At 32.0% G+C, this 15488-nt stretch overlaps 1 protein-coding gene across 1 annotated transcript; it reads left to right on the forward strand.

The window, feature by feature from the left end:
* The first annotated feature begins 2429 nt into the window (after positions 1-2429).
* LOC143065413 (alpha-L-fucosidase-like) lies at positions 2430-12253 on the forward strand. Its single transcript, XM_076238972.1, has 8 exons — positions 2430-2796; positions 3928-4034; positions 6102-6232; positions 6872-7008; positions 9323-9420; positions 9907-10039; positions 10713-10883; positions 11275-12253. Exons 1-8 carry the CDS (start codon positions 2450-2452, stop codon positions 11534-11536), a joined length of 1386 nt encoding a protein of 461 aa, XP_076095087.1. The 5' UTR covers positions 2430-2449; the 3' UTR covers positions 11537-12253.
* The last annotated feature ends 3235 nt before the right edge of the window (positions 12254-15488 follow it).

Below are 15488 nucleotides of genomic sequence, written 5' to 3' on the forward strand. Positions count from 1 at the left end.
ATAAAATGAGGTTCTCATTTGTTTTTTTTTATGTAATAATATATGTTGTTGTGTATGTCTAAAGTATGGAAAGCCACAGTGAACCCCCCGATTATTATTTTTTTTCCTTTAAAAATACATGGATACAAATAAATCTTCGGCTTTTATAATCCCGCCGATTATTATAAATTCTAAAATCTTCGGCTTTTCAAAATCTACGGCTTTTCAAAATCTTCGTCTTTTCAAAATCCTCGGCTTTTCGAAATTTTCGGCTTTTGAAAAGCCGAAGATTTTAGTATTTATGATAATCGGCGGGATTATAAAAGCAGAAGATTTACTTGTATCCATGTATTTTTAAAGGAAAAATAATAATAATCGGGGCGTTCACTGTGGCTTTCCATAATAAATGAATCAAAAATCATTTTATTTAATATTCATTTTACATTTTATTTTCAAAAATCATTTGATTAAAAAAAGTTTGTGTTGAAGTATCATGGTATATTTGTATATTTTGTTGCTTGTTGAGGAATGCTTCATAATAGATACAAAAATAATGAACAATTTTGCACAAATGAAATAGCGTTTTAACTTTTTTTTTTAAGTAATGATATACTTAAGTGTTTAATTTTAGAAATTTAGTCTATTTATTATTATAATTTAAGATTTATTTCAACACAATTTTGCTAGTATCAAGGGTTCTATTTGACAATGTTTGTCTTTTTAGAATTTTTTTTAAAATTCCATTTTTACTACAACACAGTTTTGCAAATACTTTATTTTTGTTTCTGAATTTTTAAAAAGTAATATTTAATGCTTAAATATACTGACTGTATTTTACATTTAATTAATTAATAATTGTTATAACAACACCTATTGTATTTTGTTTGTAGGCATAGGTTGAATATATTTTTATCAAATGTTGGCATAGGTTGAAGACACCATTAATTTCATGCAATGCTTGTAAAACCTTTAATTTTGAGGCTTTCAATATAAAATCAATTGTCAGTAAAGCAGGAGAGACATTTCAGTGTGTGCACTCTTGTAGTGTTTTAGTATATAATCACAAACAATATCAGATAGGTAGAAACTATTTAAAAAAGCTTAAATTACCAGCAATGTAAGATCTACAAAAATGTCGATTCAACCTAAACAAATGGGTGACTGCTTGAAACAAATTATTAGTCTTACATGGCGTTTTTTTATTACTTTTTTCAATGTTCATTAACATTAGGGTACCTTGTTATCTTTGTGCTATTTTTAATTAGTTGACAAAAATGGCCACCATGAATAAAAATAGAACAAAAGAGTAAACTGTATTTTCAAATCTTGATAGATGTAATATTGTTAATCCATGGAATATTTATCGTATACTTTTAAATGCATATATAGTTATACAAAATAACAGGAATTTATTCTTGCATTCCAAATAGATGGGTCTTAAATTCAGCAAGAAACTCCCGTACCCGGAGGAGTGCTTCAGCTGGTCCCTAAACAAACATGTATACATACTAGTTCAGTGATAATGGACGTCATACTTAACTCCGAAATATGCACATGAAAACTAAAATTAAAAATCAAACAAGACTTACAAAAGCCAGAGGCTCCTGACTTGGGACAGGCGCAAAAATACGGCGGGGTTAAACATGTATTTTGAGATCTCAACCCTCCCCTATACCTCTAGCAAATGTAGAAAAAAAAACCGCACACTAAAACTCAGTTCATAGAAGTCCGATTCTGTAAACAAAAGAAACTAAACAAAATGACAATGCTACATAAATTATAAACAAAGGACTACTAGTTACTGACATGCCAGCTCCAGACCCAAATTAAACTGATCGAAAGATTATGTCTTCATCATATGAATATCAAGTACAATCCCTTCCGTTAGAGGTTTATACATGTAGTATTATACCTACATGTGCTAATATCAATTTATGGATTTTTTAACATATTCTTTTGAACAAATTTCAACAACTATAGTGGACTTAAGAAACCTATTTGTCTTGATTGGTGTGACTATTTCTGTATTTCAGTTGTAGTAACATGTACACTATCAAATATGATTAAAAAAAATTTCCTCCCTATGCTAGTCAATACAGGCTGCACAAACCTTTATATCTGACATCATTTTGAAATATTCTTTTACATAAATTGTAAACTAAAATCCCACTTGTTTAAATATAGAAAAGTAATTGTCAATATTCGACTACATTGTTATATCGAACTGATGAATTGAAACATTGCAAAATTCAAAAATTTATTGAATATTTATGTAAATATTTACATATCTGTTTGAGTATTTAAATGTAAATTGACATTTTCCGTTTTGAAATTGTATAACTTAACAACGGCTATTGAACCATAACCAGTGTAACGCTCTATCGATTTTTTTTATGACAAGGTAGTACAATAAGTTCTATGCATGTGACATATCATGTGATTTTGTTTCATACAGCATTAAATTGTAAACATGGCGAAGCAGTGCGTGTTGATACTAATTTGTTGCATAGGGTTACAGTACAGTTATGCCAAATATACTCCTGATTGGGCTTCTTTGGATACAAGGCCGTTACCAAAATGGTATGACGAAGCCAAATTTGGAATTTTTGTTCATTGGGGAGTATTTTCTGTTCCAAGTTTCCATTCAGAATGGTTCTGGCCATTATGGAAGTCAAAGCACCCACCTCAAGATATTGTAGACTTCATGAAAAGGAATTACCCTCCTGATTTTACCTATGCTGACTTTGCTAAAGATTTTACAGCAGAATTCTTCAATCCAGATGAATGGGCAGATATATTTAAAGCTTCGGGAGCAGGGTGAGAATGATTTATATATAAGGCTTGTTGCAATTTTCGTTATTAATTGTTAAACGGTGACGATTTTGTTTTAAATTGGGTTGTATGGTTTCTCTTGCACAATGACGACATGAATCTTTTATTAGTAGATCTACTGTGTATGTTATATGGTTTGCTACGGACCCAGTGCGAATCAAAAAGTGACGAGACCAAGGGCAAGGGCCATAAAAGAATATCATTGCACAAGCATCTGCTTGTGACGTTTGTATACAAAAGCTTTTGAAGGTGCTGTAATTGATTTATAAGACCCGAAAACGTTGTTTTTATTTTATCTAGCCTTTTTATATAGATTAGACTGTTGTTTTTCCCGTTTCAATGGTTTTACCCTAGTAATTTTTGGAGCCCTCTATAGCTTGCTGATCGGTGTGAGCCAAGGCTCCGTGTTGAAGGCCGTGCCTTGACCTATAATGGTTTACTTTTATAAATTGTTACTTGGATGGAGAGTTGTCTCATGCATTGGCACTCATACCACATCTTTCTATATCTATTCAATAACTGCAAGTACTCTTAGATCGGTATTTTTTGTCTTTTTTCTTTTCATAAGTAATTCTATTTGTGCGTAGTATCCTTCTGATGAGTCAGGTTATATAAAAACAGATTTGTACAGATTGAATGATTTTGTGCTTTGTCCCAGATTATTGCGGGGGTTATGCGTTCCCAAACATGTTAACCCAGACTTTTTTTTTCGGGAAGTGGGGAGATCTTCTATTGATGTCTTTTACTTTTGTAAACTTGTTTTTCAAAGCCTATATCTTATAAAGGGAGAATTATCACTAAAGTTGATACAATTGGTTATTACTGTATTGTCTAAATTCAAATTATAAATTGTAATATATTTGCTATGTAATAATACAATCCAGTTTCTATAACTAATTTATTAACAAGTGCATCGTTTGATGGTCAGACTACAGAATGACAACATGTGTATAAGAACTTCAATTGATCTATTTAATTACATGTTTATTTAAGAATGTGCAGACATGTGAGAGTTGCTGATCTGTCAATTATAATTACTGTAACAGTTGATACGGTAATAAAGTGAGGTGAACTTTATAACATAAATTTCTTGTTTTTTTTTTTAAATATTTTCAGATATGTAGTTCTGACCAGTAAACATGGTGAAGGATTCCCAAACTGGCCATCGTCTCATTCTTTTAACTGGAATGCAAAAGCAGTAGGACCAAACCGAGATCTTGTTGGTGGGTAAACATTGTTTTTATTGTAATTTGTATAATCAGAAAACGGTCTTTTTGTTTTCCGACGAATATCTACCCCAAAGTCTGGGTATTCCATATTTAAGTATCTTTAAATTACTGTTTTTAGGTTTTGAGTCGAGGATATAATTGACAGTGTCGTTGGCGTTTGTTTTTGTAGAAGTTCAGTGTTCATGCTGTGCCATTTCTTTCCTTTAATAATTGACGCGTTTCCTTTTGTTTTGGTTTGTGACCCGTTTTTTGTTTTTGTTTACTAGTAATCGATTTATGACTATTGAGCAGCGGTAAACTTCTGTTGCCCTTATTTGATCTAAGACGACTTCTAATTTCAAATTTTAACAAAACATGCAATTGAACCCTTGCAATCCTTTATCAGATTGTCTTCAGAAGCAACACATAGCACTGAATAACTTTCTGGTTTAATGGGTTATTGTGAAGTAGTTGATAAATGTAATGACAATATCATATGATATTATAATCTTAAATTTTTGAATTAAGACTTCCGTTTTGTTTCATTAAAAGGGTGGCCAACGCAGATACAAGTATCTTGTTTCTAGGGTAGGGGATACATCGTACTTTGTAAAATTTCGTTCTGATTCAATCAAAAAGTTCTCGGAAACGGTTTATTAAGATGTATAATTTCTTGATTGACAACACTTAGGTTACTTTTGGAAGATATATACATTTTTTTTTAAAATACGGCAATACCATGGTAGTCAACTACGCTCATCTTCTTGCCAATTTGTCCCTTAATTCATTCACGTGAGGCTGGCTCAAAACAGAAACTTCTTAGGAAGAAAGAAAGAAAGTTAGCAGTATTCCGTAACTTCACTTTCCGCTATATAGTGACTATGTTGATTCCATCTATCCCATCATACTTGTGATAACAAATACAAAAAATACAGTAAATTCTTCCCCATATCTTCACTAACATCCAGACATTGCCAATGAGGGTCGGTTGGAAACAATACTTTGTAGTATTTGAAGTATTTGATTTGAGCTTCCAAATTGTGATTGTCCATTTCTATGTGCATCATTCAATCAACGCCTAAATACTGAGTATATATTTCCCAGTTGATACGATATTTAGGGGCTTGTGTTTCCTATCATGATTTCCTTGTTATTTTTTTTTTGTGTTCACTAGGAAGGTATTTAAAAAGAGTTCAAAGTGGTGAAATTGAAATCACCTTGTCGTAACTATAACGGACACAATAACGAGTTGGTTGACCGTTATGCAATATCTGTTGCACAGATAACGACGGATATGTTCCAACTTTTGGAACTACATACCCATCCTTTTTTTCATAGAATGGGACCTACTGAGATGAACTTGCATCGGTGTTGCACTTGCACGAGCAACACGACGGTCGCACCACGTGAAGCACAATCCACTTGCCTTCCCGGAGCACCTGAAATCACTCCCAGTTTGTGTTAGGGTTAGTGTTGATCAGTGATGCATTTTGATGGTTTGCGTTTGTCCAAGGTCGTTTGCCATTAGAGTTGCATTTGCATTGCCGTCTTCTCTGATATGTTTATTATCATATGATGGTTAGCTATTACTGAATGTTTGTTATTGATTTGATCAGTGACTGATTTGTTGCAAGCAATATGTCCGACGAGGAAGATGTTCACTCTTGTTGGTGATTCCTGTTTATAAGTTATTGAATATGACTTTGTCTTATAGTTGTATTTTCATCCATTTAATCCTGCATTTTGTTACACAATTCTGGGTTTTCTACTGCTATAATATCTTTGTGTATAATGCCCATACTACTAAGAGATTCTGGCATTGTATTTTCTATTCTTCTAGAGAACGTATATAACGTTACTAACAATATACATCAATTTGTTCCATACTGATTACGAAATTCTAGATTTTTACTAGTTTGTTTTCTGTATGTATACGTTTGAAACTTTGTTGGTCTCATGTACATATGATTATGAGTCTAGAGATGTAAACCCCAGTGTTGAATATATAAACTCCAGCCTTAGAAATTTAGAGCTTAACTCTGCCATAAGAATTATGTTTGAAGTCTCTTTATTTGTTTTTAGGCGATCTGGCTGCAGCAATACGAAACAGAACGGATATAAAATTTGGAACATACTACTGTCTTTCAGAATGGCTTAATCCACTCTATCTCAAAGATAAGGCATCAAACTTCACAACCCAGAACTATGTTAAGGTAAAGCATTATGTCCAGTATTGTTTTGGGATAAAACTGTTTCATATAATACTTATTGCAGTAAAATACGCGTTTTATATATGAAAGTTCATACTAAGTATAACATTTACATATCCCCGAGTGCAAACAAAGCATCTTGATTGCTAAACCAAACAATGTTGAATTTCGAACATCAAGCTTTCCATCGCAATAAGTCTGAACTTGGTATCATAATAATGGTTCGATAACAATCAAGCAAAATGTAAAATAAAAAATACTGATTTGCTCGGAAAATCCAAAAAGGAAATTCACTTATCAAATGGGAAAATCAAATGCTCAAACACACCAAACGAATGGATAGCAACTGTCATATTCCTGACTTGGTACAGACATTTTCTAATGTAGAAACAACATACTACAAAGATATAGGAAGATGTGGTGTGAGTGCCAATGAGACAACTCACCATCCAAATAAAAGTTTATAAAAGTAAACCATTATAGGTCAATGTACGACATTCAACACGGAGCCTTGGCTCACACCGAACAATAAGCTATAAAGGGCCCCAAAATTACATGTCCACCATTCTTTTTATTACTTTAAATTAGGAATTTATTTACGAAATAGTTGTTGTATCAAAATAATATGCAATGTTCTTTTAGACAAAAACCATGCCAGACCTGTATGAACTAGTCAGTAATTATAAACCAGACATTGTATGGGCTGATATGGTTGATGATATGGGACCTTCCTCATACTGGACTGCTAAAGAATTTCTTGCTTGGTTGTTCAATGAAAGGTAATTGCTAATCATTTCATATACCCTTACTTCCGATTGGTTGGTACCTTTTTTACACTTGTTTTCTTTTGCACTCTGGTTATTACTGTTTTCACTCTGGTTATTAAAATTTATTGTGGAAATTATTTTATACTGTATATGCTTTTTATATATGCAACGATACAATTCAAGCCATACTAATATGTATAATATTTTTGTACATAAGACAGAATATATCTGTAGTATCATAATCAGTATTTGAGACAGAGTTACAAAACCTTTATAGTCTGAAGTTGTATATATTTTGGCAGTTATGTTTTCTCTACTTTGTCTTCATAAAAAAAGACACAAAAAGACAATCATGTCCACTTGTATACTTTTAAACCGACATATTGTGCTTCTTAGCAATCAACACATTATTACTTCAATTGCTCTCATTCAGCTGCAAAACCCATACAGAGGAGGTGTAGTGTGGCTGTGCAGGATGTTTTAATTGTAGTGAAGGCTATGGAAAATTTATTCTTTAAAATGACACATAGACAGCTCAATCCGCCTCGATACGTTGGTACGCTACGTTGTGTGTTGTATGCTATGTTTACTTTTTTGGTAAAACCTAAGTATTGTCTGGTGTTTCGCGATGAGAAGATCTTACTTTGACCTATTATATCATTGCAATCTAAACAAAATATCAGACTACCTGAATGATGAGTTGTTCGTTGGTTTATGGAGAAAAAAGTAAAATCACAAAAATACTGAACTCAGAGGAAAATCAATTTGAAAAGTCCATAATCACATGGCAAAATCAAAAAACAAAACGCATCAAAAACGAATGGACAAGAACTGTCATATTCCTGACTTGGTACAGGCATTTTCAAATGTAGAAAATGGTGGATTAAACCTGGTTCTATAGCGCTAACCCTCTCACTTTAATAACAGTCTCATCAAATTCCGCTACATTTACATGATGCGTTAAATAAACAGTCACAATTAATAAAATAGTCAAAATATGGGTACATCAGTCATCATCGTATAACAACTTAACAGGACACAAAAACATCTACTATCTACGAACACATGGATTGATTTGAGTGTCTGACGTCAGAAAAATTATATACGTCACATAAATTTGTCGTTCAATGTGCATACAATAGTTATCAAAAGTACCAGGATTATAAACAATTTTAAAATTTACATAGGCAATGTACGCATACAGGGTTAAAAAATCCAAAAGTATGTAAGAATAAATTACAGAAATAGACCAGATTCAAACCAGTCCAAAAGTTATACATAGAATTTATGAGAATCCAAAACTTTTAAAAGGGAACAATTTAACAGGACACAAAAATATGAGAATCCAAAACTTTTAAAAGAAACAATTTAACAGGACACAAAAACATCTACTGTCTAAGAACACATGGATTGATTTGAGTGTCTGACGTCAGAAAAATTATATACGTCACATAAATTTGTCGTTCAATGTGAATACAAACACTTTTAAAATTTTCATAGGCAATGTACGCATACAGGGTTAAAAAATCAAAAGTATGCAAGAATAAATTACAGAAATAGACCGAGATTCAAACTAGTCCAAAAGTTATACATAGAATTTATGAGAATCCAAAAATTGTTAATTCCACTACGCCATTGATTGATTTTGACGTTTGTGCTTCAACATATATAGTAATTCATAATAGAAATATATCATAATGACATATGACATATTATAGACAAATATCATACTGACGGGATCTTTTAAAGTACAGAGTCACGTTATAAGCACAAAAGAAATACAAAGAGTCACATATACAAAACAAATCACCAAAAAATGAAAGCCAATACAAACACATTGACGAGATGTATAAGTACCGAGCCACGTAAAACGGATATCACTTAAAACCATTCAACAGTAAAAGTAATCTTAATAATAGAACAAAAACAAATAAAAGAACAATAAAACATGTTGTTAAGATGATACACAACATCAGTACGCAAAATCTATACATCAAGACCATCGTGTATTATTTGAGAAGTTGATACGGAATATTTATCAACAAGGTCTTGGTACCTTCCGATGAACTTTTTTAGAAAAAGGACGAGACGTTCTTTGACATACCCCTGGTTCATCAACTTTCTACTCAGACACTGATGACGTTTTACAAAGTCTGAGTAGGAGCTGCAAGCTCTTGAATATCGAATAAGTTGAGAAATATATATCCCATACGCAGGTGAAGTTGGTATATTGCTACTAAGGTGGGGGAAATTTATAATTTCGAAATTAAAATCGTCTCGTTTGTCATAGATTCCTGTTATACTATTTCTACTCTTTTACTTACAGTCCAGTAAAGGATACTGTTGTAACAAATGACCGATGGGGCCCAGATTGTAAATGCAAACATGGTAGCTACAAGACATGTACAGATAAATTCAATCCAGGTTAGTATTTACTTATATATGGTAAAAGTGGTTTTGATAGATGACATTAATTGTCAATTGATAACCAAATGTCATAATAAGTGTCTTATCCCCCTGATTGTATTTTACCAGCAGCTGTTGTTTAAATGGTACTAACATCGACTGTAATTGTAACTTTGCAATTTTTCTTTGGGTTGTTGCATCGATTATAAAATATATAGATAATATTGCTGCTTCAACTTGAAGTCCTTTCAAGCCAGGTAAATGGTATGTCTAGACATACGACAGAGCTTTTCATCTTATTATCTTTAGTATATGGAGGTACTTTGCATGTAATCATACTTGCCAGCTGTATTCGATAACTGATCTGAAGGGAAAGTAGTATAGTTTTAGTAGTTTATGTGGTTTCATCTTACTAACACTATATAGTTAAGAATAACTAAATATTAAGCAGCGTATTCATATTTGATGATTCCTGTCATTTTACGATAATCTTTAAAATTTTAGGTGTTTTACAGAAATTCAAATGGGAAAATTGTATGACAATAGACAAGGGATCATGGGGATACCGCAGAAATGCTAACCTCGAAGCCTATCTGACTATTCATCAAATCATTTCAACATTTGCATCGACAATCAGGCAAGTAACCAACGGCTATACAGAGGTTATGCCCTTTTTCTAATGCCCCTTTTCTAATGCTCTTTTCTAATGCCCTTTGCCTTTTACAAAATAGTAGCCATTATTGAAGATGCAGGTGAGAAACATATGTTCTTTAGAGCCTCTAGTTTTATTGTGTCAGTATGAAACTTGATATAATGTTACATTAAAATATACAGATGTGTATTCTGTAAAGATGCTATAGTCTTTTTAGTTTTTCCAGAGACATGCCTTTATGAGCGTAGAACATTTCTGCCAAAGAACCCCTCTACCTTGTCATCACAACTCATCTTAAATAGTTTTTAATATCAAAATGAGGTTTAGTACATTGTTATATCATGATATGCAGATGAGGAACATGTTCCTCTTCATTAGTTTTAATAAATGATTAATTCTCTTTAACAAAGAAATCTTGATCTTGCCCAGCACCGACCTTGTCATTTTAACTCCTACATGTCTAACCCTTATTCCCCAAAAATGGCCAATTGAACTCAAACAAATGTTGGCCCTGTCCAGTTCCAAACCAGTCATCGCAGCTATTTAAAAATTATTCATTATAACTATATAAAAACATCTGATGTTACGTTAATCTCTCATAATAATATTTAGGAAGTAATTCTCTATATGAAAATAATATTCTTTCTTTTTATATAAGTTGTGGTGGTAACATGCTGATGAATGTAGGACCAACCAAATACGGCAAAATCATGCCAATATTTGAAGAAAGACTTCGTCAGTTTGGTCAATGGTTGAAGGTCAATGGAGAGGGAGTTTACAGTACGGTTCCATGGAGTCACCAGAATGATACAGTCACTAAATATACATGGTATAACAATCAATTAGTTACATCACATGAAAGTGAAGAAGGAATACAAAGAGAGAAAAAATAAGGAATCGAATGGTTATTCAAATACAGTAAATTAAATACACGTTTGTAAGACATATTGACCTCGCTTTTTTCAATAAATCTCTGGTTTGTGTCCATTAGTTTAAACATATTTTATTTGCCTAAATGTGCAAAAGGGATGAGACACATTGTTCTGGCACCCAAATTATTGAACACAATTGTAGAAATTTAATTTAAAATAATAAAATCACAATTGAATAATAGTAATTGCATGCTAAAGAAATAGTTAAATACTAGTAAAAGAATAAATAGTTATCTCTTTCTAAGCTCTCTAATTGAATAAATCTATAAAATGATATTCTGTTTACAGGTATACAAAACGACAAACGGAGAAGGAAGGAACTGTGGTGTATGTATTTCTCCTTTCATGGCCTGCAGACACAGTTTTCAAATTAGGAGCACCAATCCCATCACAGCAGACAGAAGTCAGCATGCTCGGTTACCCAGATAAATTTGATTGGAAAGCTGGCCCAGGAGGCCAAAGGATTTATATCACTATACCAATTATACCATGGAACAAACTACCATGTGAATGGGCATGGGTACTTAGACTAACGCATATATCAAATTAGTCTTTAGTATGTTTAAGCTATCGATATGGATAATCGTGTCACAAATATCAGACTACCTCAGTTTATGAGACAAGTCATTAAATCATGACTGATAAAAAATAATTTGAAAGATATGAGACACAAATTAACTTATCAATAGAAGAGTACATTATACAACATATTTTCTTTTCAAACTTTGTAGAGGAACGCATTTTTATATGACTCTATCATCGGCAGTTTCACAACTGAATTGTACAGATAAATTATGTTGTAGAAACATGTTTGTGTTTGCCATTCAGTTGAGTTCATTGTCTTGATAATATTAATTTTCATACATTCCTTTGCATGGATTCTTCATTATTGAAAGCAACTCTTTGATCACTGTATAAGAATCTGATCTAAATGAATCTGATCATGTGATTTTAATCCCCCTCCTCCGAAAAACTGAAAGTAAAAAGACAGTTTTCTATTAAGTTTGATTAAAGCATGCATTTGAGTTTCAGTTTATATATATTTTCATGTGTCTATCTATAACCGTCCATGTATATTTTATCACTTGTATATGTGCTTGAATGTTTTTCAGTAGTGATGAACATGTATGGTCCAAATGTAATTATTTCTTATGTAGTACCTCTTATATATTTTTTGAATCTGTAATGTTCGTCCCCAGTTAGCATTATTAATTTGTTACTGTAATTTTTCTAATCCTTATTTGTAATAAAATGTCATTTTACGAAATGTTTTAGTGTTTAGTGTTTTTGCCAACTATATCTGAATATTCGTAGATATTTAAAAACTGTATACTGCGAAACTGATAAGTTTTGCGAGACAAAAAAGAGTGTAGATCTACAAATATGCTAAAACATGCAATTCATAAATTAATGTAAAAACGTGAAGAATGCATAAATGGTGTTATTTGTGGCTTTTTATGTTATGCTTAAGGACAAAATTTGATTTCTTAGAAAGATCTAAATGTTTGTTAATGATGCACTTCAATTTCAACTTCATGTGACTCTACGGTTGTTGACAAAATAATCGGATTTTATGAATAAAAATGTAATCCGATATCTTATATCCGGATATATATATACCAATTAAATGCGATTTTAAAGTCAACTTATGAACTAACAACAGAGGGTATTGTACTGGAATATCATTATTATAATTCAGAGTTCATCTTTCGTAGGGAACTATCGAGATTGTATTGTCAGAATCCTATTATTTATTAAAATGAGTCTGAAATCAAGGTCAGAAAAAAAGCATGGTACTTTGATTTTGCAAATGTACTGAATAAAAAAATGAAAGAAGCTTAATTGTGTTAGTCAAATCGGAATAGGACGAAATGTGTCAACAACGTAAGCATATCCTGTAATACACAAATTAACATTTTATTAAGATCTTTAAATACAGTCTGGTCTTCATCGATGAGAACAATGATAGTATACATATCTAAACAAGTACCAGTATCTAGTTATTTCCGGTTATAGTCCTTGATCCTGCCAATACGTATGAATACACAGAAGACTGCGTATGGTTATTTTACACTTAAACCTTTGGAGGTGTCATCGTTTACAAATAAGTCTGAATAACATGGTCTATTTATTTTTACAGACTCAGTCACTCATGTACTTTGTCTTTTTGAGAGTTTTTTTGTGTGCTTAGTATCGATCTGGTAAGACATGCTCTAAAAGTAGATTTTTTAAACGGTGGAGTTTATGCTGTAACAACAGTTTTCCAGGTTATGGGTTGGTTGAGCGCCTAAACACATGTTAACCTTGAACATTCTTTATTTTCCGGTTCCAAGCCTGTAGTGTAATGGTTGACGTCAGTCATAATTGTTATCCATAATTCTATTTAGCTTTGAACAGGTCGTATGTTGTATTGCTTCAAATTCAAAGTTAATTATCCAGAAATGTATATGTGTTCATCCTTGCTATTTTTTCTTTGGTAAAAATTTTAATCGATATCATGTCTTTAATCAAGTCCATTATCTTTCTATGCAGAGTATTGTACTCGGTACTCAAAAATATCATATCTATTAGACTTTTCACCGGGTTGTACTTAATAAAGCAACACGTGCTTTATGTGGAGAAGAAAATGCTCCCCATTTCGGATCACATAAGATGACCCTAGTTTTTGGTGGGGTTGATATTGCATAGGTTTTAGTTTTATAAGTGGTGTTTTGTTTACTGTTTTTTTGCCACGATGCTGTCTGTTTATTTCGACGAATGAGTTTAAATACCCCTTTGTTATCTTTCGCAGTCTCTTATATAGAGTATTATAAACTATATTTTATGTTGTTAATGTGCATTTCTACTTAATTTTACCTTGACTTATGCGCTTTTTGTTATTGTTAATTTTTGGTGGAGGGTATGTATTTTTGTAGTGTTTTCACTTTGCCACCGTGTTTTTTTTTTCAAAGTCAGTATGATTTTATATAAAGGTCGAATTGGCACTTAATGTTCTTAAAAATGGTTAATTCTATACAGTTCACATTCGAAAGAAAGAGGGAGGTATATTGGAATTAAAGCTGAAGACAGAAAGTGTAAGCTATGTAAGAACGCAGTTGAAGACGAACTACATTTTCTTTTAAAATGTCCTGTTCTAAAAGATACTAGATCTCAACATCTATCTAATTTAAATTCTAAATTCAAAAATTTTTCAAGATTACCTGATGAAATGAAATTTGTTTGGATTCTTTCATCTGAAGATTTGTTTGTTACTTCAAACTTATCTAATTTATTGCACTCCCTTTTTGAAGAACGAAAGAAAATTATAGAAAATATTGTTGTATAAAAAAAAAAAAAAAAAAATAGAAGAAAAAATATATATTAGATATATATATATAAATTAAAATTGATCAGGAGTTGTCTCCCATAGACCTAGAACTATCCTAAAGATTTATGTAATTTCTCCAGGTCACAGTGGCACCCATAACAACTATGTTTTGTCAATAACTTGGTTTATATCAGGTTAATTAGTGTAAATGTATATTCATGTGGTTTTTTGTTTAATTGTACTTTAATCATTCTAATCATTTTCTGTGCTTTATTTTGTAATTCATTTGATTGTATAGCTCAAATTTTGGGCACCATGATTGGTTAATAAAAAAATTATCTTATCTTATTATCATTCGAATTTAAAATGTCTTGTTTTTCATATATGTTGTTCTTACTAGCAAACATTGTGAAGGATGTTTAAACTGGCCATTCTTTTAAATGTAATGCATGAGGGAATGCGAAAGCAGTGGGATCAGACCGAGATCTTGTTGGTGGGTTACAAACGTCTTTTAATACTGATAACCAGAAAACATGCCTCTAAGTAAGAAATACCTGTTCCCGATATAGAATCTTCAAAGAATTGTTATTCAATATTGTAAAGCCGATAAGATAGTTATCAAAGGTACCAGGATTATAATTTAGTACGCCAGACGCGCGTTTCGTCTACATAAGACTCATCAGCGACGCTCATATCAAAATATTTATAAAGCCAAACAAGTACAAAGTTGAAGAGCATTGAGGATCCAAAATTCCAAAAAGTTGTGCCAAAAAGAAATATCTCATTCCTGAAATAGACTATATGAATCATTTGTTTGTTTGTTCTTGTTTTTCTTTGTTTGTACATATATTTTTCAGAGAAATTGGCTCGGTGTGTGTGTTTTGTAATAAGTTGTCGAATATTTTGGGGAATTTCTGTTATCTCATGCCTTCTTGTTGGATTGCAGTCTAGTAAAGGATACTGTTGTTACAAATGACCAATGGGGTCAAGAATGAAAATGAAAGCATGTTGGCTTCAGTCATGTACAGATAGATTCAATCAAGGTTAGTGCATATGTCAATTCAGACTGTTATGTGTCACATATGTATTATGATGCCATGGATAGTAATAGAAGTGTTGTTGTCATTTTAGTAATCCCTCACTTATTCGACAGGAAATTTCTCCAGCTAAGCTAAATGGTTTATTCAATCATAAA

This window comes from Mytilus galloprovincialis, chromosome 1 (assembly GCF_965363235.1).
Source record: "Mytilus galloprovincialis chromosome 1, xbMytGall1.hap1.1, whole genome shotgun sequence".
Classification (NCBI taxonomy): domain Eukaryota; kingdom Metazoa; phylum Mollusca; class Bivalvia; order Mytilida; family Mytilidae; genus Mytilus; species Mytilus galloprovincialis.